Here is a 24,530-nt window from a genome sequence, read left to right as displayed (position 1 = left end):
TATTCATAAAGAGTGCAATAGACAGCTTTTGGTCTACTGTAATGGTAAGATCCTGACAACCTAAGGCGAAACGCCAAAGCATGAGAAACAGCCAATGCTTGGTCTTCAATTGATGCATACCTTATTTCGGTCGGATGGACGAATCGACTATCATCAAGAGCAGCGTTCCGACCAGTATGGCAACAGAACAGAGTTTTCCCTGCCCACAAAGAATGCTTCTGAAATAACCAGAATCCGACACTTGTTTTTGGCCAATCGATGGCTATACATGTGAGCCTTGGCCTGTCGAAAATGCGTACACCTTATTTCGCGATAGCAGCAGCTGAGAAAAAAGAAAATTATCGGTTACCTTGATTTTGTTCGAGAAGTCAGATACTAAAGCATCAAATCGTTGTGAATAACCGTTCCCATAGGCAATGTATCCGTGATACAAGGTGAAATTTCTATAACAACCCTATGGAGTGATTAATGCAAGTAGTACAAACCTGGTCTTCTTTGCGCAGTGAAACACTGTGGTGGCCGTCCCAGACGTCTGACACTGTTTCCTTTGTGTGATGTTGTACAGATCGAACGTAATGAAAGTGGACTGAGTATGATGAGTCTCTCTCTAGAATCGTGTTAGTTGAAAACCTGAAAGTCGACGCCTCGTCTCAGCTTTCCGTTCTTTTTCAGATATTTTGATTATGTTTGTTTCTGCAAACATAATCAAAATAATAAAGACGTTGACAATGACTACATGTGTGATTATAAGCAGGTCAGGTAGATTTGTGAGATTGAGATGAATTACATAAAACTGAGCTCAAATTATCAAAAGGAATAGAAGATATTTGTCACAAATATGCAAGTTATTGCATTAAAACTAAGAAGGGAAATCGTGGAAAAAACTTCTGTATTTTGGTTAAATTACGTGGGTTTGCAAATATACGACAGTTTTAATGGAAGTGTGAAAAGTAAGAATTGATTTTTACGCGATGAATCAAATTAACTGTTCATAAGGTGATTCTAGTAATACGCTTCGTAAATCACAACCAGAAGTTTGTAATAATTTCAGAAAAGACTGGCTTGGTATAACACAAACAAGAAAACCTTTTCTACTACACCTATTGATTTAACGTTAGAGCAAACTATCAATGCTGAAGAGGCAAGTCAAAGGATCGGTATCAGTGCAATGAACAACTCAATATCAACTAGGCAAAAATGGACAGAATCTCATTTGTGTGTACGACAATTATCGCCATTGTTCTCGACCGACTAGGAATAAGAAAGAACGATGATATTTCATATTATTTAAAGAAATCTAAAGAAAAACAATAAAATCTGAGTCACAACGTCATTAATGTGATCAAAGAAACCATGTATCCATTCAACGACAAAGAAAAAAGTCATGCTGTATAATATGGCCACTTGTAATGCTGCCTCATTTGAGACAGAAAGGTTTTTACTTCATATTCAGAATATTGGAGAAAAGGCGCGGCATAAATCTATTAACGAATGCGAAATATTTGAAGGAAGAATTTGCAGACATAAACTGTCAACATTTGCAACTGATTGCTATTTGGAAGTGGATATTAGGGAAATGTTAAATTATCATTAAGCATACTGTTGTTGACATAAAGTCAACGACAGTATGCTTAAATCACCCAATAGTGCTCTTATAAAGAGGTCCGTAAGATTTCCAAATAAAATAAGGGGTATTCAGCACCTTAGAGTTGTGTAGCGCAATCATATGCACTTCATCATCTATATTTAAAATGTTCCTATTCAAATTTTCTAAGTTTACAAACAAATGATAGTAAATGTGGATAACACCAAGATATACATCAACCCACAAATGTTCAATGAATGGGTTTGCACAGTTTTTCATGAGAAAAATCTTCCTCGACTGGGACCTGTTTTGGAATGAGTGTACATGTACCAAGGTACATCAACATTCTTAAGCCCAATGTCACCTCTGACTCTCGACAACAGGTCGTACTTTCGCACGGCTGTTAAAAATAACAACCTTTTTTGATTTGTTGTTTGTATTGCATTCCAAGAAAATTATTTTCCTGTTCCTTCCGTCAATAATTGAAAACAAGAGTCGAAAAAAAATACCATTAATCGGCAAAAATATTCAGTTGTTGGGTGTTGTTTAAACAATAAAAAATGAAAATTTCACTCATACTCACAAAATGATTTACCGATGTCCATCAATATGCCAGAGAGAAAGAATGCCAGAGACTCTATACTGCCTTCGATAATGAAATTTAAGTTGAATATTTCTTACCGGTAGCACTCATTATGGATCTACTTTTCTCATGGTCCTCTAATTTTTTTTCAGTAACACGAATTTCTTTAGAAATAATAAACAGTTTGTTGCATTTAAGTATAAGTTTAATCATATTATTGACTCTGTATCTTAACCTAGTCAAACTCAGCATCATATCTGGCTAGCTTGATGCTGCTGAGTTTAACATTGTTTGATTTGGATTACGATTTTCAAAAATAGTGGTCGCGCAATAAATTAAAACAAAATTGGACTACGCATTATTGACTCGCTAACTTCGAACCCTGGTCCTGTAGCGTTTTTTGATACGAGGATGAAACGTACGCGTTTCCATTCTCTCCATATCAAAAAACGCTACAGGCCCTTGGTTCAGGGTTGTTGACCCGCCTCTCCCGCTCCATACTTTCGTCTGCGAAGTGCTCCAGGGTGTAGAGGCAGGGGGCCTGGATAAGCCAGATCAGCGTTCTTTTTGATACAGAAAGAAACTTTGTAACTTTGTACTCTAGCTGGTGGTAGAAAATGCATTTTCTGTTTCTTATTATTCATGAAACAACAATAATAACGTAATTCGTAATTTCAATATCAGCTCTGTATATGGTGAACGGTACTGACAACTATCTGATTCAAAAACAGTTGTTCCCACGGAGCCAAATTAGAGTGTATTTGTTATTTCCCAACTGTAAAAATCTAAAAGTGTCTGGTCTGCCTTTGTTGAAACTATTACTTAATTCTATTTAGCTGTAACATTTGGAACACTTATGTTATGGACAGCAAGTCTCTAGGTCTAGCTAGTAGCTAACTAGATAATTTTTGCTAAATGTTATTTTAAAAAAGATTCTCTTTGTTTTGTATGTTGCATCATATGGTGACTGCACTGCCAGATCAGGGAAAACAGGGAATTCATATATTTTTAATAAAATCAAATGTCAGGCAAATATGTTTCAAGAAAAGCTCTTTGTTTATTTATATGTTGTATTGCTTACATGCAACTCAAAAATGTTAAGTTTGAGTATTTTTTGAGAATATTTTTCAATCTACAACAAAAAGATGGAATTTTTGTATCCAATTTTACTTAAATGGCAAGCTACCTTGTTCCCTGTTGTTACGTAGGATAAACCTATTTGTTCAGCTTTATTGAAGAATGTCAAAGTTTATGTGTATGTGTGAAAAATCAGGAAAATCAACAGGCAATAAAATGTAGCTAGACTTTAGGTGAATAAAATTAAATTATAGTTTAAAAACTTTGGCTGGGATTAGTAGATTGATTTGTTCTGCCCAATTTTGGAACATGGACCGTCTTAAGACTGGCCAGGCCAATCTTCTGACAGTGACAAATGGGTAGCCAGTTTTAAGACTGGACTGCCCAATCTATAGAAATACATGTCCAATCTTAGAACAATTGTGGAAAACAAAGAGAACAGTGATGATTTTAGACTGTACCTCTTAAAAGGAACTTTAAATTGAAACTTTTCTTGGTAAATCAAAAGGCGAAAAAATTATATAATTTATATAAATATGTGTATAAAAAAATTGAAACTATTCAACCATATATGGCTGACTATCGCTAGCTAGCTAGCTAGCTAAACTTGTCATTCAAAATGAAGTTAACAGCTCACGATTTATCTGATTCTTTATATATAAACCTTTGTTAAAAAAAAATTTGGTCACTACGAGCTATGTATAAATGTCAAATGTATAAAACGTGCTAGCTATCTACGATTTTCACTATGCCAAAAAACTGGCCTGGTCAATTTAACAGTTTTTTGTTGTTCGTTTTTTGTTTACCATATACCCCAAAATATGATGTTTTAATGTGCCTGAGAATGGTTGTTGGGTCTCGCAAACAACAGAGCTTGTGTGGCACATCCCATCTTTAAAATTTAAAAGGCGTCTAAAGATGAGCCTAGCATGGTCTCCTGCCCAATCTTGTGACGCCTTGCCCAGTCTTAAGACTAGCCGGCCAGTCTTAAGACTGGGCATTTTTATGTCCAAAGATTGGGCAGAACAGATTCACTGACCAACCAAATGTAAATTATATTTTCAAGATCATCATCATCATCATCATTCTCGGCTTAACGTCCGTTTTCCATGCTAGCATGGGTTGAACGGGGTATATTAATGACCCTCTTCCAATCTGATCTAGACTGTGTTAGATCTAAACTCAACTTCCTCTGTATCAAGTCTGTCCTTATAACCTCCTGCCAAGTCTTTCTCGGTCTGCCTCTGGGCTTTGCCCCAGGAACTATCAAGTCTCTACACTTTCTTACCCAATTATCCTCCTCTCTATAATAAGGTTTGGGATTGACTGATCATGCATACACACTGTGATGAAATAAATCCATAGCTAGATTTTTGTATTTGTTCTATCTAAACTGTTCGTAATCTAAAATACATTTTTTTCATGTTGAGCCTATTAAACAAGGTCCATTAAATGGTCATTATTTATGTGGCGCGTAGATTAGTGGTTATAGCTCTCGTACTCTGTGCAGGAGACCGGGGTTTGATTCCTCTTGACGGTGATTCCACATGGGCAAGTGAATGTTACCATAGCCCCGGGTTAACCCAAGCTAGGTGAGGGAAATTGGGGAGATGGCACAATGTGTTGGCTGTTGGATGTTGCCGGGAGTTGTCTAGTAGAGTGCGGGCCCTAATTGGGTCTGCGTAGCTCAAAATGAGCATTATATACTCTAGGACTCTCCATCTAAGCCATGACCCCTCCTGGAATCTACCTATCTATCTATCTATCCATCCATCCATCCATCCATCCATCCATCCATCCATCCATCCATCCATCCATCCATCCATCCATCCATCCATCTATCCATCGATCCATCCATCCATCCATCCATCCATCTTTAACATAAATTTTGCAGCCAAACCACAAAATGAACCACAGACAGAGGAGTATCTTGGAGTATGTACCTGCATATCTGTTATCTTACTAGCTTTTTTTTTTTAGTGTTAACATGAGTTACTCAACACTCAATTCAGATTTGGTAAATTTGCTTGGTCAATCACCAGAAATTTTCAAAGAAACTGGCAGGACATCATTCATAAGAGATCCATTTCATTCAACACTCTTACAGTTCATCCGTTATTGCTTACAAGAAACTGCTGTTGCTCTCCACCACACTGTAGTATTTACATATAAACAACAGCCCAAGACAAAGCAAAAACACTTTTTTTTAAGTGGCTTTAAAGCTAAAACAAGCTGGAATACTTCTCAGCGTAAAATATTTGGGAACCCAGAAGAATGCAAAGAAAGGCATGATATGAAGTGGTTGTTAAAAAATTTGCGTTGGCACCGGAAAGAGTATGCTTCATAGATGAACCTGTATGAGGATGTGCTTGATGATATTACAGGTTTTTTGCTATTCAATATAATTCAGAAAGGACTTCTTTATGATGATGATTCAAAGAATGATATAGGTGATGTGAAATTTGTTGAAGATTGCTATGATGCATGTTTAGAAATACTTTCAGCTATTATAGAGTCCGAATATTACAACGAAATCTCCCAAGCTATTGAGAAAATTAAACAAAATATTGATGCAATGTTGCTTCTAATTCCTGAGTATGAAGTATTTGTAAAACAGCAAGAGCATGTTGCAAAAGAAAACCTTCATACAGGAAAAGTTATTGATTTCTTGAAAGACAATTCCTTAGCAGAAGCACTCAGGAAGGAAGAAATGATAAAAAGCAGCAAACCTACTGAAAACCACTGACAAACTATTTTCTTTTTACTGTCATTCCACGTTTTGGAAAGCACCAATTTACCAGCAGTAGTGATAGTGGTGTTGTTGTCGATGATATGTCAGATGTGTTGACTAGTGGGAGTGCAGATACCAGCTTAGTTGTCATTGATGGTTTCCAAAGTACTCCAGTTGCTGTGAAGAATAAAGTTGTTGATAGACACAAACTTAAAGAGAAATCTACTCCGGGAAAATTGACAGGTAAATCAGATACCATGGATGGGTCGTTTGTGCTTTTGTAGTGTGCATATGAAGATGTTTTATGCATGTTATATTTTGTTGTAGGTGAAGGTGTTTTGTGTAGTTTTGATAATATAATGCATAGATAAGTGTTAAGTCATATTTTTATGTAAAACTTCTCTTTCTTTTTTTAATATTTATGTATTATTGGTATTTATGTATAATATTATAGACATAAACACTTTACGTTTATGTTATTCCTTACTATTTACTTACGAATAGTATCCTTATAATAGAACTCTTTATATAAGCATAGCAAGCATGGGAAATTCCAAAAATTAAACAAAGTACATTATAATTCCAGCATAAGCTTCAGACATTTATGAGCATTTAAGCCTAAATGCAAAAAGAAACCTTAGAAAGGGAATGACATTGTGAACATTGATTTAAAGCGCTTCAAACGCTGATTATTAAATGATTATTTAAAATTTGTATTCATTTTTGAAAATATTTTTAAAGGGATTCAAATAATCAAATTTCGGCAAAACAAGGCGTGGAATATTGTTGTTGTAAACCTATTGCGTTGTTTAAATAGTTGGATCTCTCTGCTTACATTTTCAGCAATAAGCTCTTTTGACAGTTACTTATAACATAAGCATATCTGAGCCGTTTTCGAATTTATATACAAAAACATGCAGCATGTTGTTGTATATAAATTGTAAAAATATTTTTATTGTGATTTTCAGTAATTAAAAATATGAAATTTGAACAGACAGTGAATATATTCTGGCTGATGATATAACCCAGAAGCCATATCATGGGTTTGGTGTTTGGAATTGGAACTGGGTTATTTTCACTTGGGATTATTTGGATTGTTGGAATTTTTGTATGCTTGTTGTTATCTAGATCTGGAAAGCAGTAAGTTACCTTCTTGTTCAAATTCTTCTCACTCAAATAGGCACTTGTTTCAGCAACTGTAAAATGCAGACATAAATATAGTAGAAATGAATCTTTAGATAAATTTGTTTTGAATAAGATTTGTTTTTGTAGAGCTGGAGTATTCGGTATCGGTTTCTTGCTTGTCTTGTTAACACTGGTCATGGTGTTTTATCCACGAAAAGAAGTTGGCGAAGTGGATATAGATCAGAACGAAGAGGTGAATGAATATCTTATTACATTTTCGACTGAGACAGACGTGGGAATTTGCGTAAGTTTTTTGCCCCAAGTCCCATTCAAGTATGTTTTTTCTTAAACAAACTGAGAATTACTGGGCTACAAGAAATAACATACATTGTAGTTGTTAAGTATGTCCGCCCTTACGTTTTACACATTACAGGTAAATTTTTTCGAGTATAATTTTTCATGAACCGGCTGTTACTGTCAGCATGTATTTCAGCTAACCAGTTGTTTTTTAGTTCCCTCTGTACACTTTGGTCTGGATTACAATTCTATTGCTTTTTTTTGTATTTAAGAATTCGTTTTAATGTTAATTTTATTATCTTTTTCAGAGTGTGGATACGTTTGCCATCCCAAGAATTCTCTACGCAGTTTTTATCACATTGTTTTTATTGATTGCTTTGGTTGCATATATGCTTGATCACGTGCTGATGCCGAATATAGCTGCTGCTGCGAAAGTGAAAAAAACATACACATTTTAACAATCACCTAATCAAACATCCATGGAGAGCTGCATATCATCTTCTTTTCCGATCGTCATTTTGTCGCGTGTTTATTGTGGGCGTTATACACGTGTTTTAATGCTTTAACAAAAAAAAAACATTTTGTATCGTTAGACATCCATGTGAGATTTATTATGGAAGTTGATATCGCCTTTACCACTAGTGTAAAGGGAATTGTAAAGACAACAGTTTTGCTTGCTTCGGGTTTCGACTCAAACGAAAATGGTCAAATTGATCGCCTAATGAAAAAGTAGAAGGTCATCCTACTTTTGCAATCAATCGACATGAATGGATTTGATCAATTTTGCTTAGGTAGAAACCTGAATTTTTCCAAAAAAAAGACGAGTTATTTCTGTCGTTGTTTTTCTATATAAAGGTTTACAGGAAAAAATCCTTAATTATTTGCATCGAAAGAAATTTTCAAAGAAACAAATCTTAATGACCAAGATGAAAAAAGTAAATTTAGGCAATATTGTAAAGTAGTTCGAAATTTGCATGTAATGTTTAAAAATTAACGATAAAAAATTACATATAAAAAGAAAAAGTCAGACACTTTAATCATGCAATACAATGGTATTTCCAGTACAAGCTTTTGTAGGGTTGCTCGATTTTACAGTTCATACATGTTTCATGCATAGAATTTAAAAGAACCTGGTATAATAGCGTCTCCCCATCACGAAATGTGAGACAATGAAACAAATTCTCCAGGTTTGTATGAGATTAAAATAGCACAGAGATGAAAAATTTATCAAGCGATTTTGTGGAAAAATTCATGGATTTTTGCTTCAATTTGCAATAAATTCCGCAATTCTTTACAAAATATCAGATGCGCAATCTTTAGTTCCGCAATTTACGATTTTTTTGACCATGAATTCGCAATGTTGCGTATACTTTTCTTCCCTTATGGTAGGTACTTAGGACCTCAAAAAGGAAGAAAATTACCTTTTAAAATTTAAATACGTTTGTTTTATGTGTTTGCGTCAAGCATGATCTTTCAATGTTCAACTGATTATTAAGAAAAGGTTGGATAAGTTGCCCAAAAATCAGGATCGATAGTGCCGGCGATACACGTTTTTTTTTTTTAACAAAAATGTAAGATTGGAAAAAATTAAAAGAAATAAAGTTGAGGAGTGAGTGTATTACATACAAATCTTCATCTCTCTATGAGTGGAATACAAAATACAAAATATAAATGATAAAATTCTGAAGCTTATGTATTAGTAAAGGCTCGTTTCCATTTGACTGAATTTTCCGCCACAGCGCATAAAGCTCACGAGCTTTTTTGTTAGTACATGCGCACTTGGACAAAATCTCTAATTTTTGTTGTTGTGCGCATGCGATAACAAAAAAAACTCGTGAGCTTTCGCGCTATGACGCAAAATGCCGTCAAATGGAAACGAGCCTTTACCATATACAAATCTTATATAATAAAAGTTCCGAAGATCACGTCCTGTGGCCAAGGGCAGAGATTTTGTCTCGCTTAATAGTTCGAATTTTCCAACTACTCAGCGAGACAAAAATTTAAGCACACGGGCGATTCCCTGCCATTGGCGGAATAAAGAGAAATTAGAAATGACATCAATCGGAGAATAAAATTAGAGATCGTCAAGCATAATTCTAAATATAAAACTGCCGTAAAATAAAAATTAGATTCCAGAATATTTTCCAATTATACCTTATTACAGTGAGTACTGTTGGTCAATGAAAGAAATAATTTGGCGCAATACAGAAAAAAAAAAAAGCTCAACTAAAATTAAATGTAACGTTTTAAAAGTCAGTGTAATTCTATAATTTTAAAAAAAAATACGTGTAGATGTGTCGTTTCGTACATGACGCTCGAGTTTTTGGTTCACATCCATTTTACCCGCCGTTTAACAAGACAGGTTAGCGCGTTACCATCACATAAAGAATAACTTGACTTGATTATTTACTTACGGTTTTCGATTGTCGCTGGCGAGTTTTTGGGCGAGTGACGTTGTTTCAAGCGTCCCGTTTCACGCCAGCCACAAGAATTTTGTTTCAGTGAATAGTTGCGAATTGCAAGATAATCAACAAAACAAAATCTTCGTCGCTGGAGGAATAACGAAAAGTTTGAAAAACTTTACTTGCAGAACAATCTTAGCTCGCGACGAGCGAAAAGTTAAACGCAATATAATCCAATATAACTGTATAATGTATATTATTTCGTTTACTTTTTCTAAATAACAAAAACCGCATTTCCTTCAAAACAAGAACAGAACTACATCAATATTTCCATGTCAAGTGATTAGCACTTTTTACTCAAACTCAAAATGCTTCAAACAAATAAGTAATGGAGATGTGGCTCTTGCTTATTTGCTAAAATCTAATCTAAAATTCTAACATAAATTTTGTTTCGTTAAGCAACCATGTGAAACATATTTTGTGCTAATTTAAAATATTCCAGCTGAGTCCTTCGATTTTGTTGCATTCAACGATTTGGTGACAATGCTGCATGAATCCCCGTCTTCATTCTTTCTCGTATACAAAAATTTGTTCCCTAACGCTGGGTGTTGTTTCATACGCTCTGTGATGTCATACGACATTTTTCCACTGCCCCGTGTACCCTCAGATGGTTTATTTTTTCTGAAATAACAAAATGTACAGTGGGGAAGGTCAGAAATCTCCTTCACAGAGCCCTTTCTCCGCCAGTTAAAAAGATGAACAAGAGTTTATGCTAATCATAGAATTTGTCTGTTTTTATTTTAGTAATTAACATTTTAGAGTATACCGTAGCTAAATGCTCTTTTAAATGCTTGAACGTTTTTTAATGTTTAAGATTTTTAGGGGGAAGGGTGTTTATTACAGTATTCACGGTATGAAACGTTAAAAAACGCCACAGATGTTTCGCAATACATGTTATAAAAGCAATAATTTGTTATAACAATTTTACCTCTTTGTCGTAATGAAATACTTCATTCTTTCGCTGACCAGATGAGCATAATAATAGCATGGAGAAGCATGACAGAGAAAAATAGATAACTTTTTCAAATCTTCAATTGCGAAACCACTGTCGTCCCATAAAATGTGGTAAATGAATGGTCGGCTTTCCTAAAATAATACTTTCAGTCAAAACCTAACAAATTATAGGCATCACTTGTATTTCCTATGCACCGACTGCAGAATGTAAAATTTTACCAGGAAATAAAGCTGATTAGCTTATTTACCAGTGCCTTTGTGAATCAACGAATATAAAATTATTTTTATTCTGATAATATTGATACAAATATTTCATACATCTTCACTTATGTTCAAAACAACGAGACAGAACTTTCTGAAACACTTTTATGACAGGAAAGTCTCTATAAATTACTATAAAGATCTTAGGTACCTTGAATCCAGCGTGACAATATCCAGGTACGTTCAGAATTTTCTTCTAAAAAGATTTAAAAAAGCATCTTTAAATACGAAACGATTCAATAAGCTCAATCTCCGCAATTTTTAAAGAATGGCGTGTAATAAACAAACCACTTAAAAGGTCAAGATGCAAGAAATTATATACACTTTAGAACAACATAGACGTGTAGACAACCTGTTTATGAATAATAAATTTTTTATCATGAATTTGCTACTTTTTTTTTTATTTTCTAAAAAATGAAAAATTTTCCTTTAGTATTCTTTTTGGCGGGAAAAATAAGCTACGTTCATTGGATGCATTAAATATCAGTAAATCGACAGATTGTTTTGACGAGGAAACAGAGACAACACGAGGAGATGTATTTGTTAAAAAAAATGCTATGTTACTAGCATTAAGAAGGTATTTAATACCCGGTTTAATAATTGGGTTTTATGTACAATAAACCGGTCTGTCTGTATGCAAAATTTTAAAAAGCTAGCTAGCTAGTTGAAAAAGAAATTTTATTTTATCAGAAAACTTGAGTTGAAACCAAGGTAAGTGCTTATATCGAAAAAATCATAATTTTCCAAAATATGTAGGGGACTTTTTTGTTATTTCTAGTTATATTTGGATCCCCAATATGATATTTAAAGGAAAACCAAGGTATAAAATGATGTTGGGCTTCTATTATCCAGCTTAAAAAGTTGGTTAACAGGTCTTTTTTTAATTTTTAAAGTAACAGTAAACTAAAACGAAAACAAAAACACTGAGCGTTTTAATGGCAACACAAACTACCATTATTTCTTTACTTTATCTTTTATTTTTGGAACTTTAAGTAAATATTCCTTTACTTTTTTTAGTATAAATCTTACACAAACTAATTTCAAGATTTCTGCTGCAAATCAGCAAAAACATCCAAATCATTTTTCAACCATAACGTTAGCTGTTAGTTAGAAATAATTTAATTCCTACTAACGAAATGTTATGTCTGATTTGAGATCACAACAATGTGTAAAACACAGTAAGTCTTTCATACCTCGTCAACAAGAAATGGTTTTCTTTTAACTGATATGAACGTAATCCCTGGTTGATAGTCTGGATGTAGGCCAGTGCATGCCTTTTGAAGCGCATACAACTCTGCGTTTAAAACCTGGAAAAAAAGAAAACATGACAATAAAATAATAGCATTTAAAAAGTTATACTTCGGGTAGTTAAACAATTTTCTCGATATTATGTCTTTACAAAAAAAAAGCAATAACAAGATAAAACATAAAATTATTTACGAAGACACGCAGCAGATGTTAGGTATGTTGGAGTCAGAATCTGACTCCACTAAAACACTCTCGTTATAGCAATGATGGTAACAAACACATCGTATAACAAACGCCAAACAACAATCCATCTATTCTTTATCGAGTAGATCCTAACTTTTGATTAAAGTTGTAACAAAACCCTTACTACATACAACCTCTTTTCTTTGTTTAAACAACAAACCACATATTTGAACTGTCTTAAAATATCTGTGTGGTGTTTTTTACACCAAAAAGCCTGTTGATAGCCTTGCTCAGTGCTGCAGCATTTAACTTCTGTCGCACTTATATTCGTCCTGGACACTTCCAATCAATACACTACTAAAGATATTCAACGTTTTATTTCTTTATACGAATGTGAAACAGGGTATTCTTGTAAAACAAATTTCTCCATGGCCACGACAGTTATATATAACATCATGCCTGTCTGAATAGTTTTGATAACAATTTCCTTTAGTCTTCTCAACATTTCAAGAAGATCGCTAATTCGCACTTCTCAAAGTAACAAATCCATTGGTGTATGTTTAGTTAGTGCATGGAGCTCTATTTCTATCTCTATGGCAACGAGTTTACATGTTCTATTCAGGGTACGAAGGTGTGACCAAGGATATCTTACGGAAACGTAACCCTCTTCATACAAACCCCCTAGAATGTACACTCGTTTCAACCAGTTTACTTTTTAATTTTTCGTTTGGTTTTTCTCATATTTTCTAACCAATTTTCTGAACTAAATTCCGCGACAACGACCAAATCTTTTAGGTGACTGTTTCATTACTATTTTCCATTCTCCTCTCTCAAACTTTCACTTTTCTCTCTTATTTCATCCACACTTTTCCATTGAGGCTGCTGAATAGAGACAGCGCCTTTACAGAATAATACTTGGTCCAACCTTGGCCTTAAATCTTCAAGTTGGACACAATATAAAAGTGGGAAAATTTTTGGTCTTGAAAACATTGATTTTGAAGGACATTGTTTTAAGCTTACCTACCACAAAAAAACAAGTTGGTTTCTTATAAAGGTTTAAAGAATCATATCCAATATTTAGGTAATTAAGCCTAACTATGACATCATAAATTAGATGCTAAGAAACGACTGCTGGTATGAATAATGATCATGATAAGTAAGTATTAATATTCATGTGAAATTCAATGGGTAAAAACATATATCACCAACCAACTTGTTATTTCGCAGAAGGTAAATTTATTGAGATGAATTTAAAAAAAAACCTGAACATTGCTACCGTTGGTATTTCTCTGTCGTGCACACGAAGGCGATAATATATAAGTTTTGATGGCTTTACTCCTAGGTTTCTCCAAAAACTTAACAAGCAGTTTTTTGTTGCTTTTAAAAGATCGAGGATAACAGCCTAAAATAACAATAACAAGAAAGCTTTAACAGTCATACTGTTTCGAAAACTTGCTTAACACACCAGTGGAATTAAGTCAATTTAAAACGTCCAGCATCTAAGGCGCGAAAAGTTGCTTATTTTTATTTTTATTATCGCCTTTTTCTAACCATGCTAAATGAGAATCTCTCGCAGAAACAAAAAGAGGAACAGAAATTTGTACATCAAAGATAACATTCAACAAATAAACATTCATTACTTTAAACTTTAACCATATCGTTTAAATATTTTACAATTTTTGTACTGAAGGTACAAATAAATTTTATAACGGAAGCTAGTAGTATTGCACATAGTTGTGGTTTTGCATATCTTACATAAAATAAATGCTATTTCTACGTTCTTGTTTGATAAACAAGTATTGCTTATAAACACATTTCGCCCCCGTCAACATGCAAAAATTTTTCTGTTGAAACCAACCACTGATAGTTTGCTATACAGTATGACCAAAAAAAAGCAAATGTATTTTGAAAATAAATAGAAAATACGTCTTTTACTAAATATTGTAATGGTTTGAAAGAGCGCCCAATTACGGGGTTGAACATTGAATCTAAAAATTAATTTGAGGACTTTCAGTTGAATTATGGCCGTGATTCTGCTTCATAGGTTTTGGACTAGTGGTTCGCCAGTGCCACTGCCTTTAGCAAAATTTGGTAATATCAGCAGGCATAAAAAACCAGCTTATATCGTTTGGAAGAAGTTTATGTTAAAACTAAAAAGCAAGTTACGGATATCGCTACACTACACGTAATAATATTAAATAAATTGACATGGAAAATGTCGTTCCAATATTGTTTTCAACGCGACTGTGTGATTTCTTCTCTCATAACTTTTATTGGGGTTCTCTAAGATATTATGCGCCCCTTTTCATATAAGAAAATAAACCTATTTTTTTCTCATCCTCGGTTTACTTGAATTAACACAAAAACTTATCTCGTATCTAAAACACACTGCTATTTTCTTCTGTTATAACTGTTATTGGGACATTGTAAGTTATCACATGTACTTTTTTATAGGAAAGCTACTTTTTACCTCAGCCCTAATCTTCTTAAATTTAGCCAGAATCTCTTAACTTATTTTATGAGGCCCACATAAAGAACAAGGTAATATCAAGTTGTAGAACTGAGTTGTGTTTAGACCAGATTAACAAAAAAAAAGACCAGATTAACAAAAAAAACTGACTAAGTCGACATTTGTACCTGGTAATTTTCTTAATTTTTTTTTAAGATTTTCTTAACACATTGCGGTCTTTTGAGCCTAATTTTTTTAATAACTTCTTTAAATGTATTTATTCCCCTTGATATTTTTATACTTAAAACCAAGAAAATATCTCGCATTTTTATTGTATAGATATAATTGACTTTTCTGGTTAATATTGCGAAGTTATTAGTTACAAAAACAACAAATCAATATATACTTCTGTATTTTTGTATTTCTCGTTATCAGAAATTATTTCCTTAAAAATTATTAAAAAAAAAACAATCGGTCTTGTGCCTTAAATTTCTTTATTAATAAATATTTTCATCAAAAAAAAGAGCAGAACACGGATCAACATCAACATTTTTATTAGAGTAGATTTCCACTTTCAATGATAGATTGCATTTGCTTAGCAAAAAATTTAACAACTTGATAGGCAGAAAAAAAAACATTTGATATAGACTTAATTACAGCTATGTTACTAACAAGTATAGATATTCTTATTATGTGTTATTAATCGCTCCTTAAATTCCTCAATTGACTTTTCTGGATGATATTGCAAAGTTGCCCATTAAGCAAAACATGCCTTCTGACAAGTTGTTAATTTTTATAGTTATTTCTACATAACATTATGTTCAACAACAGCAGGTCACAAAAACAACGAACCAAATATATTTTTTTCGATAGGTGACTTTCCACAGTGAATGAGGGGCTGGATATGGTTTATCGGTTTTGGGTACTCTAAATTTTTTTAATAAATATTTTCCTCAAAAAATTCCGATGTCCAATTAGAGCAGAACACAAAAAACAGATCAACATCAACATTTTCATTAGCATGGCTTTCCACTTTCCATGCTAGATTGAATATGCTTAGCAGAAGTTGCAGAATTGTGTGTTTCACTATTTCCGATATTTCATAGTGGTGCGTTTGTAATAGATAGTTTATGCAGCGTCTACATCTTATGACAAGTTTCGATTAAAATAAAAAAATATTTAACAACAAAAATGTAGAATATTTGCAGTATACTAACATTGCTACTGTGAAGCAAATGCAAAAATATTTAGAACTAGAGGACACTTAAATTTTTCTGTAAATTTATGATACGTAACATATCTGATAATACGTTGCAATCGACAGTTTACGAGGTTAAAATATTGTACAGCAAAAATTTTTAACATTGTGTTTCATTTACAAAAAAAGAACTTACTTTTTCATTGGTTTGCAGAAATACACTTGCTTCATATCGCATTGGAAGGTGATCCACACTACCAACAACCTGAAAAATAAAGATGTAAAATGACTACCCACTTAAAAAATTAACAAAAACAAGATACTTTCGCTATTAAAAACAAGATACTATCGTATATATATGTATAAGTAGCCATATAAAAACGGATATTTATTGTTGTAAAAAATTTTTAGAGCAAATTGAGATAATAAAAGAATGTCAACTTGTATTTACTTTATGAAGGTCGATTTTATTTTATAAAGTAATGTTCATGCAAGAAAAAATTATGGAGTATTCACTTTTTAGAAGTTGCACTGGAAGGGTTTTTTAAAGCAGTCATTCATTTAATAAAAATTAAACTGTGTATTCGAAAATGTACACTTTACTGTTGACACTCTATCTTGTTGTTGTTAACTTACTGCTGCAAAACATTCTCCTGAAGCCTGAAAAGTTAGACTAGCACCAATGAAAATAACAGGTTCCTTGAATAAGTGTAATGGTCTAAAAAAACATAAACAAACAATAAGTGAAAGTGAAATTTGAAAAAAATTGTATTCAGTACTCACTTACGAGACATTTAACAGCTTGCGAAAGGTAAAAAAAATAAAAAATCAAATAATAAAAACAAGCTGTTAGTCTATGGAAAATTCAGACTTTCATTTATTCCTTCTTGGCATATAGAAGGTAAATCGTTGTAAATATCGTCCTTTATCACAAAAAAGGAAGATACAATTATTATTAAAAATTTGTGTATTATCTAGTCCACATTATCCAGAATGTCAGCCCACCTCTCAGGTTTTTCTGCAACAATTTCAGTCAAAACAGCACCTATCTTTTCGCGCAACTGAATGGACAAATTATCAACCAACTCTTTATTGTGTTTTTGAAAATTCTGAAGTGTAACACCCTGGGTAACCAGACCCCGTTCTTTAAATACAGACTTGATCTCGCCATCAACAATAACGTTATATCCAAGCTCACTCTCGCATATGTTTTTCAAGTTCCCTAAAGGAATAAATTGGTAAACTAACCTTCTAGACACACCAACGACAACATGGTTATTCTGACCACTCAAAAATTCAGAGGACAAAAAAAATCAGTTTTGATAACATTGCGTACAGGGCAAAGGCAGCCTGATTGTCTTCACAGACAGAGATAGTGAAAAACTTGCTGTTTTAAAATGTTTTACCACAAAACAAAAACTAAATATTTGACGCTATTTATATTTGATGATATTTTTCAGTTTGTCTGTACAGTATTTATATTATTGATGAACGTTTATCATTTCTTAAACATGATAGTTTAATACGCAATGTTTTGGGAGATACTTCTTCCATCAAAGTAAAATGGTGGTCTCCACTTGTTCCTGATTGGTTAATTCTTATGAATTTCGATCCTCTGTAATTATATAAATAAATGCTTAACATCATACTATTGTTAAGTGTGATGTCTGTACTCACCATAAAATTTTGATCTCCCATTTAATACCACCAGAAGGAACTCAATCTTCCTATCTCTTTCAAATGCTTCACAAACAACTCTCTCTGCTGTATCATTTTCGCTAAATTTCTCACAAAACAATGGTGGCCCGATTTTTAACCCAACAGATGCGCTAAAAAGCATAAAAATCTCAGTCAAAATTTTAATTCTGCAATTAATAATTAAAAATTAAAAACCTGTCAAGAGCAAGTCGAAGAAATATGTTGCATTAGTATTATTTGTAGATGGTGACATAAAACTATTTTGAATGATTCGGCTATACTTTTTATAAACAACATTTACGTTTCATCCGTACCTAGATTTTATTAGCTCTGTTTGAAATTTCTCCACGTCTTCTTCAGGTATGGGTGCTTCTATGTTATGAAACACCAACCCCCATGAACTCACAGTAGCGTTTTGTTCAAGGTCCTGTAGCATCTCTAAAGTGAGAAACATTTATTTATTTTAGTTTATTATAATCCATAACTTTTTTTTTCACATTACCGACAAATTCACTTACCATTCACTTGATGTTTGAAATTCTGAAAATTAAAATATCTGTTTTTAACATAAAGCCTTTTTTAACCACATAATGCAAAACAGGTTTAAATAATTGACACAAAAAAAGAGTTTAAAGAGTTATTAGAAGATAGAACGAAAATGTCTTTTATTGTAATACTGAACAACAGATACTTTTACAAGTTGAATAGTTAAATATTATAAATCATAGTTACACATACATCATCTGTTCTTTCCAAACATTTGTACGGAACTATTAATCTTTTTTCTGTACTCATGAGGTTACATAATTCCATGGGAATGTATATGTTCCTGTGAACACTTCCAACGTGCAGACATGGGAGATCAGGATATCTAAAAACACAAAAACGTGTGCACACGCTAACTTGTTTGTAATCTTTTTACTAATTCCATGGTCCTGAAGAGGAATATTCGAAAAGATGCAATCAGAAAAAGTTGCTACAAGACAATGTCCCCTAATCAGACAGATGTTATAATTTTTATATTTAAAGTTTTTAAAGTCCGATAGACGCCCTGAACTAGATTGCCTATAACAGTTCTTTAAGATTTAAGGTATAGAAGGAGAATGTGAAAACAAAGTGGCTAAACTGATCTGCGGATTTTTATTATAATAATTTTTACTTTAAAGTGGTTTGTTTTTCATGTTTAAAGTATTCTTCAATGGTATATTTCCTTTTTATTCCATCAGGCTGCTTCTTTTCAAATGTCAGTTCTTTTGGTCCCTTCGTCATAACATCATTGACATAAAATTGTGTTCCATCATAGGTAAGCTTTACTTCAAAGTCTAAAGATAAAGCAACAAGGTTGACAATTAAATTTTGTTGAACGAAAGATAACAACAAATAGTATTTTAAAAGAATATCACACCACTTAACAACTTTAGATGCTAACCTTTTATATGATTCAACAGAAGTTTTCGCTCTTTTTCTGTTAACTTTCTTGGAGATTTTGTTGCATCAAATCCTGTTAATTCATGCAAATATTCAATCACAGATACACTTTTGTGGAACACTTCTCTTGACAAAAAATTCATTTCCCAGTGTTTAATGAAGGCAGTTGACGAAAAGTCAGACCACGGACTCCATATCATACTGACATTAACAGCACCCGAATGTGTTACGTAGGTCATGGAGATGGGATTGTAACTAAAAAATGCAATGTAAAATAACATGAAAAAACAGAGGTAATGCTTTTCAGTAGTATTACACTTAAGATTGATAATGGCGGTACATAATACACAACATCACAGAAACTACTTTTAAATTGTAAAAAGGTATAGAACTTAAATCCATACAATTTTATTATTTCTGTTTAATTTTCCTATTTGAACTACAAGCTAAATAAAAAATGTTAAAGCAGCTAAAAAATAACTTAAGTTTGACACTTTTATGGCTGTCCTTCTCAGCAAGCAATACTAACAAAAATTACTTTTAAAATTTGTATTAAACGGAAGGTCACCTTATGAAGTACAAATATCTCATAGAAATAGTCAGCAACATACAGTAAGAACTTAAAAGAAAATAAAGAAGCAATTTTTAATACAGCTATGTGAAACAAAATAATTTCGCACCATAACTTTCTTGCTTGATTTAAAACACCTTTGATTCCAGGCTCCTTCACCATCGACGAAGCAGCCTTTTTCAGATCTACAAGGTTAACTTTTCCACGTAATTTTATTACAACCTAAATTATAAAACATTGCTAAATGCATACCTTCTTTGTACCAAAATGGCTTTGTGAACCTTTTGATAACATGCCATTTTAAGGAAAAAAAGATTCACAAAAAGACATTTCTATGGAATAAAATTTGGTGATAATGTAACCTCATTTTCGAAATCATGTAACAGATGAGCAATTGCAATTACTAATTATGTACTTTTTTAAAAAACAAAGAAACTGTATTTTATCTTTTGTTTAAACACATTAATCTCACAACATGTGTCTGCTTTTTTACTTGTGTTATTTTCTTTCTAAGTCAGACAAAAATTTGCATTGGAAAAAATACGCATTACTTAAAAATATTTCATCACTTTATACATTTTTGGTCTTTACATTATTTAGTCACTTTTTTTTGTAGTCCTTAAATAACTCTAATGAAAACACACCTGGTGCAGTGTTCCATCTTCATCAGTAACCGAAAGCACAATCTAAAAGAACAAAGAATTTAAGTTAGTACACGTATCAGACGCCTAATCGTGAAAGTTTATGCCCTGAAAACATCTCAAGATTTGCTATTTCCGAAAGTTAATTCCCATGGGTTCTTGTTTACTCTCCTAATTTTTGGAGGGATCCTTAATGTTCAATGTTTCATGTAATAATTGTTCTTTGAATCGATTAAAAATTGTGTTTTTTAATTGTTGTACCTTTTCAAACCTGTTTTAACAAATACTAATTAACACCTACACATTATCATGAAAGTTAATTCTCGCAGAGCATCATTGAAATGATCATTTGGGACAGTTATTTATTGTGAAAAATTTTAAAGTAGGCCATTTGTGAAAGTTATTTCTGTTCATTTCACCATGTTTTTGACTTACAAAAGTTTCTTTCTTTATGGTACTAAAAATTAGAAAACGAACTTTACCTTTGAAGATGAAATCGGATGCTTTGTATATAAAAAATCCCCATCACAGACAGGTTCACTTGGAAATTCCATTGGATATTGAAGAGCTAATTTTGCAGCTACAATATTGTTTGACTTGCTTCTGTAAATGTCGTCAATATCGACATCGTAACTGTAAATATCTTCATTTAGGATGGCTTTTCTATTTTTAATTGTTGGCTGTATATTATATTTCTCTTCAACGACTGAGGACAAAATAGTACCTAAATAAGAATGTCAGAAATGAGGCTTGTCTATTTTAAAGGAGAAAGTTTTTACAGAGAAAGATTTTATTTTATAATTAATTTTTCCAGTATGAATCACCAGTATCATCATAATTGCATGAACCGCAATTTGAGGTGTGCATAAAATTTGTTTGAATGTTTACTTCAGCATAAAATGCTAACAAAGCACAATTACTTTTTTTTCTCTTCCAAAAGTTTATTAAAGTATAAATTTTTTAAGAACATACCTTTTCCTAGTTTGCAATGGCTAAAAACACTTTGTGATGGTTTTTCTGTAATAATGTACTCTTCAAATTTCTCTTCCGTCTGAGTATAGGATGATTTGGCAATTTTCTAAATAAAAATAAAAAGAAGCTTTAAAAGTCATACCATTTTTCAAACACTGGTAAATGTCGCAAATATCAGCATCCATAAAACACAAACAGAAAGGACATGGGTAGATGAAAAATTATTAAATAAAGATACTAGCAAAGTAGTTATCCTTGAAATAGTAAACCTGTCACCTGTCACCATGGAATTGACTGGTGTCTAAATGTTGTGGTGAATGGATGAGAATTGCACTATTTGTAGCTCAACATTGCTACCCAAATATAAGGTTTTAGATTGTGCCAAGTATAAAAGATGTTATATAGCCTGTTTTGTTTTAAGGAAGCAGTAATCTCTTACAAAAGTAAAAAGTCATAGCACGAAATATCACAAAGATTTGAGAATAATGATCAAATAATGTGGTTACTGTAAAAAACAAAACAAAAAAAACACTAGTAGGTGGATATTCAACGCAAAGTTTGTGGTTGCATTTATCAAAAATGGCAACCTTAATAATATAGGTAAGATGAGGCAATTTGTACTTTTAAAAACACAAAAAGAGGCCATATAAAAAATACGAAGATATAATTTAAAAAAAATGCTGAATGGTTACATACCTTGCTAATTTCACTGTGTAGTTCTGTTTCAATGCTTGGTAATATTTTTTCAACTGTATCAATGAGACCATCATCATAGATAGTTATGGTGAATCCAACAGTAAGCCTTTGACTATACACACAACTTTCAAATTCTTTAAATGAAATATCAACATCACAATTCTCTAAATCATAATTTTTCAAAATGCTTCCCACTTGTGAAATTTTAATTATATCTGAAAGTGCGTTTTGGATGACAGATTTTAAGGCTTGGATTTCCGAATTCATGAAATTTATCTCAAAATGGACGTGAATTGAATGAAACTCCCACCCTACGCAAGTCACTTTAACAACTGCTTGAAATATTTTACAAAGCTCTGATTGGAATAAATTAGTAAGATCAAGCCTTAATTTTTCAGGTTCTTTCGATGTCATTTTATTAAAGCTATCAGGTATGTTACCATTAACATGAAATGTGGCACAAACACACATAAGATTTTCCTGTTGGCCATTATTAGTAAACTTCATGGTATCCATATCAATACGATATTTTTCTGACGAGTTTTCTAAACATAATTGTTTTTCCAACAAGTCTGAGGCCTTCATTTCGACAATGCTTTGAAAAATCTTGGAAGGTTGGGAGTTCAAATCTTTAACCTTCTTTAAATTGGGCGATGTTGAATCACATTCAACACTAAACTCTAATCGCTTATTAGGAATATTATTTACAAGAAGCTTTAGCTCGGGTGCTTTGTTGAAATAATTCCAATAAACTTCTTTTTTCGACCTTTTTACTATGTCAACTTCGAATACCTTAGTTCCATAAGTTTCTTCTGTTATATGGGAATGTTTCTTTAAAAAACCTAATAACCATTTTATTGCTTCTTCCCAAGACTTCAGGTTCTTCTTCCATTCTGTTGCTAGTGGACCTGGTGGCTCATTCTTTAATTCTGCTTCAATTTCTGCATAATTTTCATAAGTTTTATGAGAATAATAATTCCGTAGAGTTTGAATAATCCTTAACTTTGAACATAATTCTATAAATTTACAATCTTTTTTACATTTTGTGCAATGTAAACATATTGCACAACATACCTTTTTAACATCTCCGCAGCTTACATCACCGTGTTTCACATGTGTTACATCCGCCGCAATATACTTTATTTTACACAAAGGAAAAGCTGGTAAATTTTCTAGAAAGTCTATGAGTGCAGTTATATCAAAAGCATTTACATTGACTTCCTCTTTAACAACACCTTTTGATGCATATAACTTATCCTTGTTATTACTGTATTTGATTGATTTAACATAACCCAAAGATTCCTTACATGCTGATATTACTGATGAAAATGCCCTTTCAGGATCAACATCTGTGAGGTTTTTATATACGTCACATTGCTTGGACAAACATCGAATAACTTCTTGCACAGCATAAGTGGCTGTCACACAATAACACGTTAATTTGCATGCATACTCATGAACTTTTTCTGTCATTATCTGACTGTGGTTGTTGTTTTAAATTTATTTCTAAAAAAACACATTAAACATCAACATGAGAATATAAAGATTTAAATACCAAAAAATATATACATATATACCACATAAAACTGGTGTTTTCCCTGGTGTTTTCTAGAAAAACTGAACTCTACTGTTTCTCTCTTTTACTTTCTTTCATTTCTTTCATTCACATTTTTTCTAGCTTTCTTTGATCTAATGGAACACTGTTTTTATATGAACAAAATCTTGACATTGTATTACATCCAAAACCCATTCAAAACACGACAGTATATATTCCCATCGTTAAACATTATCGTTGAAATTAAAAGCGCCATTTTTTTCATCAGATTACCAACTACTACCCAAGATGACAAACCTGAAAGCATGAAACATCCAAAACAATGGCACCAAAAACATAATTGTTTTCATAGCCAATGATATGAAAGACATTAAAAAATCTTAAATAATTTATAAACCACAAAAGACAGATAACATCCTTTTATGAAAGGTAAACAAAAGATAATTGAAAAGCCAACAAATTAAACATTCCAAACACGTGAATAGAACACTAAACGATAAAATACAGAACAGAAAAAAGCAAATCAGATTGTATAGCAACTGTGTTTTTCATGTTGCTTGGTAGAACTAATTGTTATTTAAATGATTAAAACAGCACATGTTGAATAATAATTTTAAGTAAAAAAAAACTTTTTTTAGTAATACATGTTTCCCAATATCTTATTTCATGATTTTTAAATTTTACTACATGAAAGATGGTCGTAAAATAAATTATTAAAAATACAATAAACATTTTGTAATTACAAATGTATTGTTAATGTGTTATTTGACCAACCTTTATGTAGACTGATGATGGCATACGTTGAAACATGTTTCA

At 32.4% G+C, this 24,530-nt stretch overlaps 2 protein-coding genes across 4 annotated transcripts; one reads left to right on the top strand and one right to left on the bottom strand.

Moving 5' to 3' along the window:
* Positions 1–6,586: 6,586 nt before the first annotated feature.
* Positions 6,587–8,828, top strand: LOC130636756 (transmembrane protein 218-like). Of its 2 annotated transcripts, none has more exons than XM_057446593.1 (3): positions 6,587–7,116; positions 7,249–7,405; positions 7,707–8,828. In XM_057446593.1, the coding sequence occupies exons 1-3, from the start codon at positions 7,016–7,018 to the stop codon at positions 7,854–7,856; spliced, it is 408 nt and encodes a 135-aa protein (XP_057302576.1). In that variant the 5' UTR covers positions 6,587–7,015; the 3' UTR covers positions 7,857–8,828. The 2 variants fall into 2 exon arrangements, with proteins under 2 accessions (XP_057302576.1, XP_057302577.1); XM_057446594.1 differs by having other exon boundaries at positions 6,916–7,116; positions 7,249–7,354.
* Positions 8,829–9,000: 172 nt separating this feature from the next.
* On the bottom strand, positions 9,001–23,998 carry LOC130636751 (protein argonaute-2-like). 2 transcript variants are annotated; one of them, XM_057446585.1, is made up of 20 exons: positions 23,737–23,998; positions 22,160–23,665; positions 21,464–21,569; positions 20,974–21,215; positions 20,495–20,536; positions 19,960–20,072; positions 19,281–19,534; positions 19,011–19,173; positions 18,590–18,722; positions 18,370–18,391; positions 18,166–18,289; positions 17,831–17,982; positions 17,159–17,375; positions 16,790–16,871; positions 16,350–16,418; positions 13,783–13,908; positions 12,269–12,382; positions 11,227–11,271; positions 10,789–10,946; positions 9,001–10,481 (listed from the first exon to the last, which is right to left on the bottom strand). In XM_057446585.1, exons 2-20 carry the CDS (start codon positions 23,630–23,632, stop codon positions 10,289–10,291), a joined length of 3,828 nt encoding a protein of 1,275 aa, XP_057302568.1. In that variant the 5' UTR covers positions 23,633–23,665; positions 23,737–23,998; the 3' UTR covers positions 9,001–10,288. The 2 variants fall into 2 exon arrangements, with proteins under 2 accessions (XP_057302568.1, XP_057302569.1); XM_057446586.1 differs by lacking the exon at positions 13,783–13,908.
* Positions 23,999–24,530: the final 532 nt, after the last annotated feature.

Source organism: Hydractinia symbiolongicarpus, chromosome 3, assembly GCF_029227915.1.
Source record: "Hydractinia symbiolongicarpus strain clone_291-10 chromosome 3, HSymV2.1, whole genome shotgun sequence".
Taxonomy (NCBI): Eukaryota; Metazoa; Cnidaria; class Hydrozoa; order Anthoathecata; family Hydractiniidae; genus Hydractinia; species Hydractinia symbiolongicarpus.
This window is presented reverse-complemented; position numbering and strand designations above follow the sequence as displayed.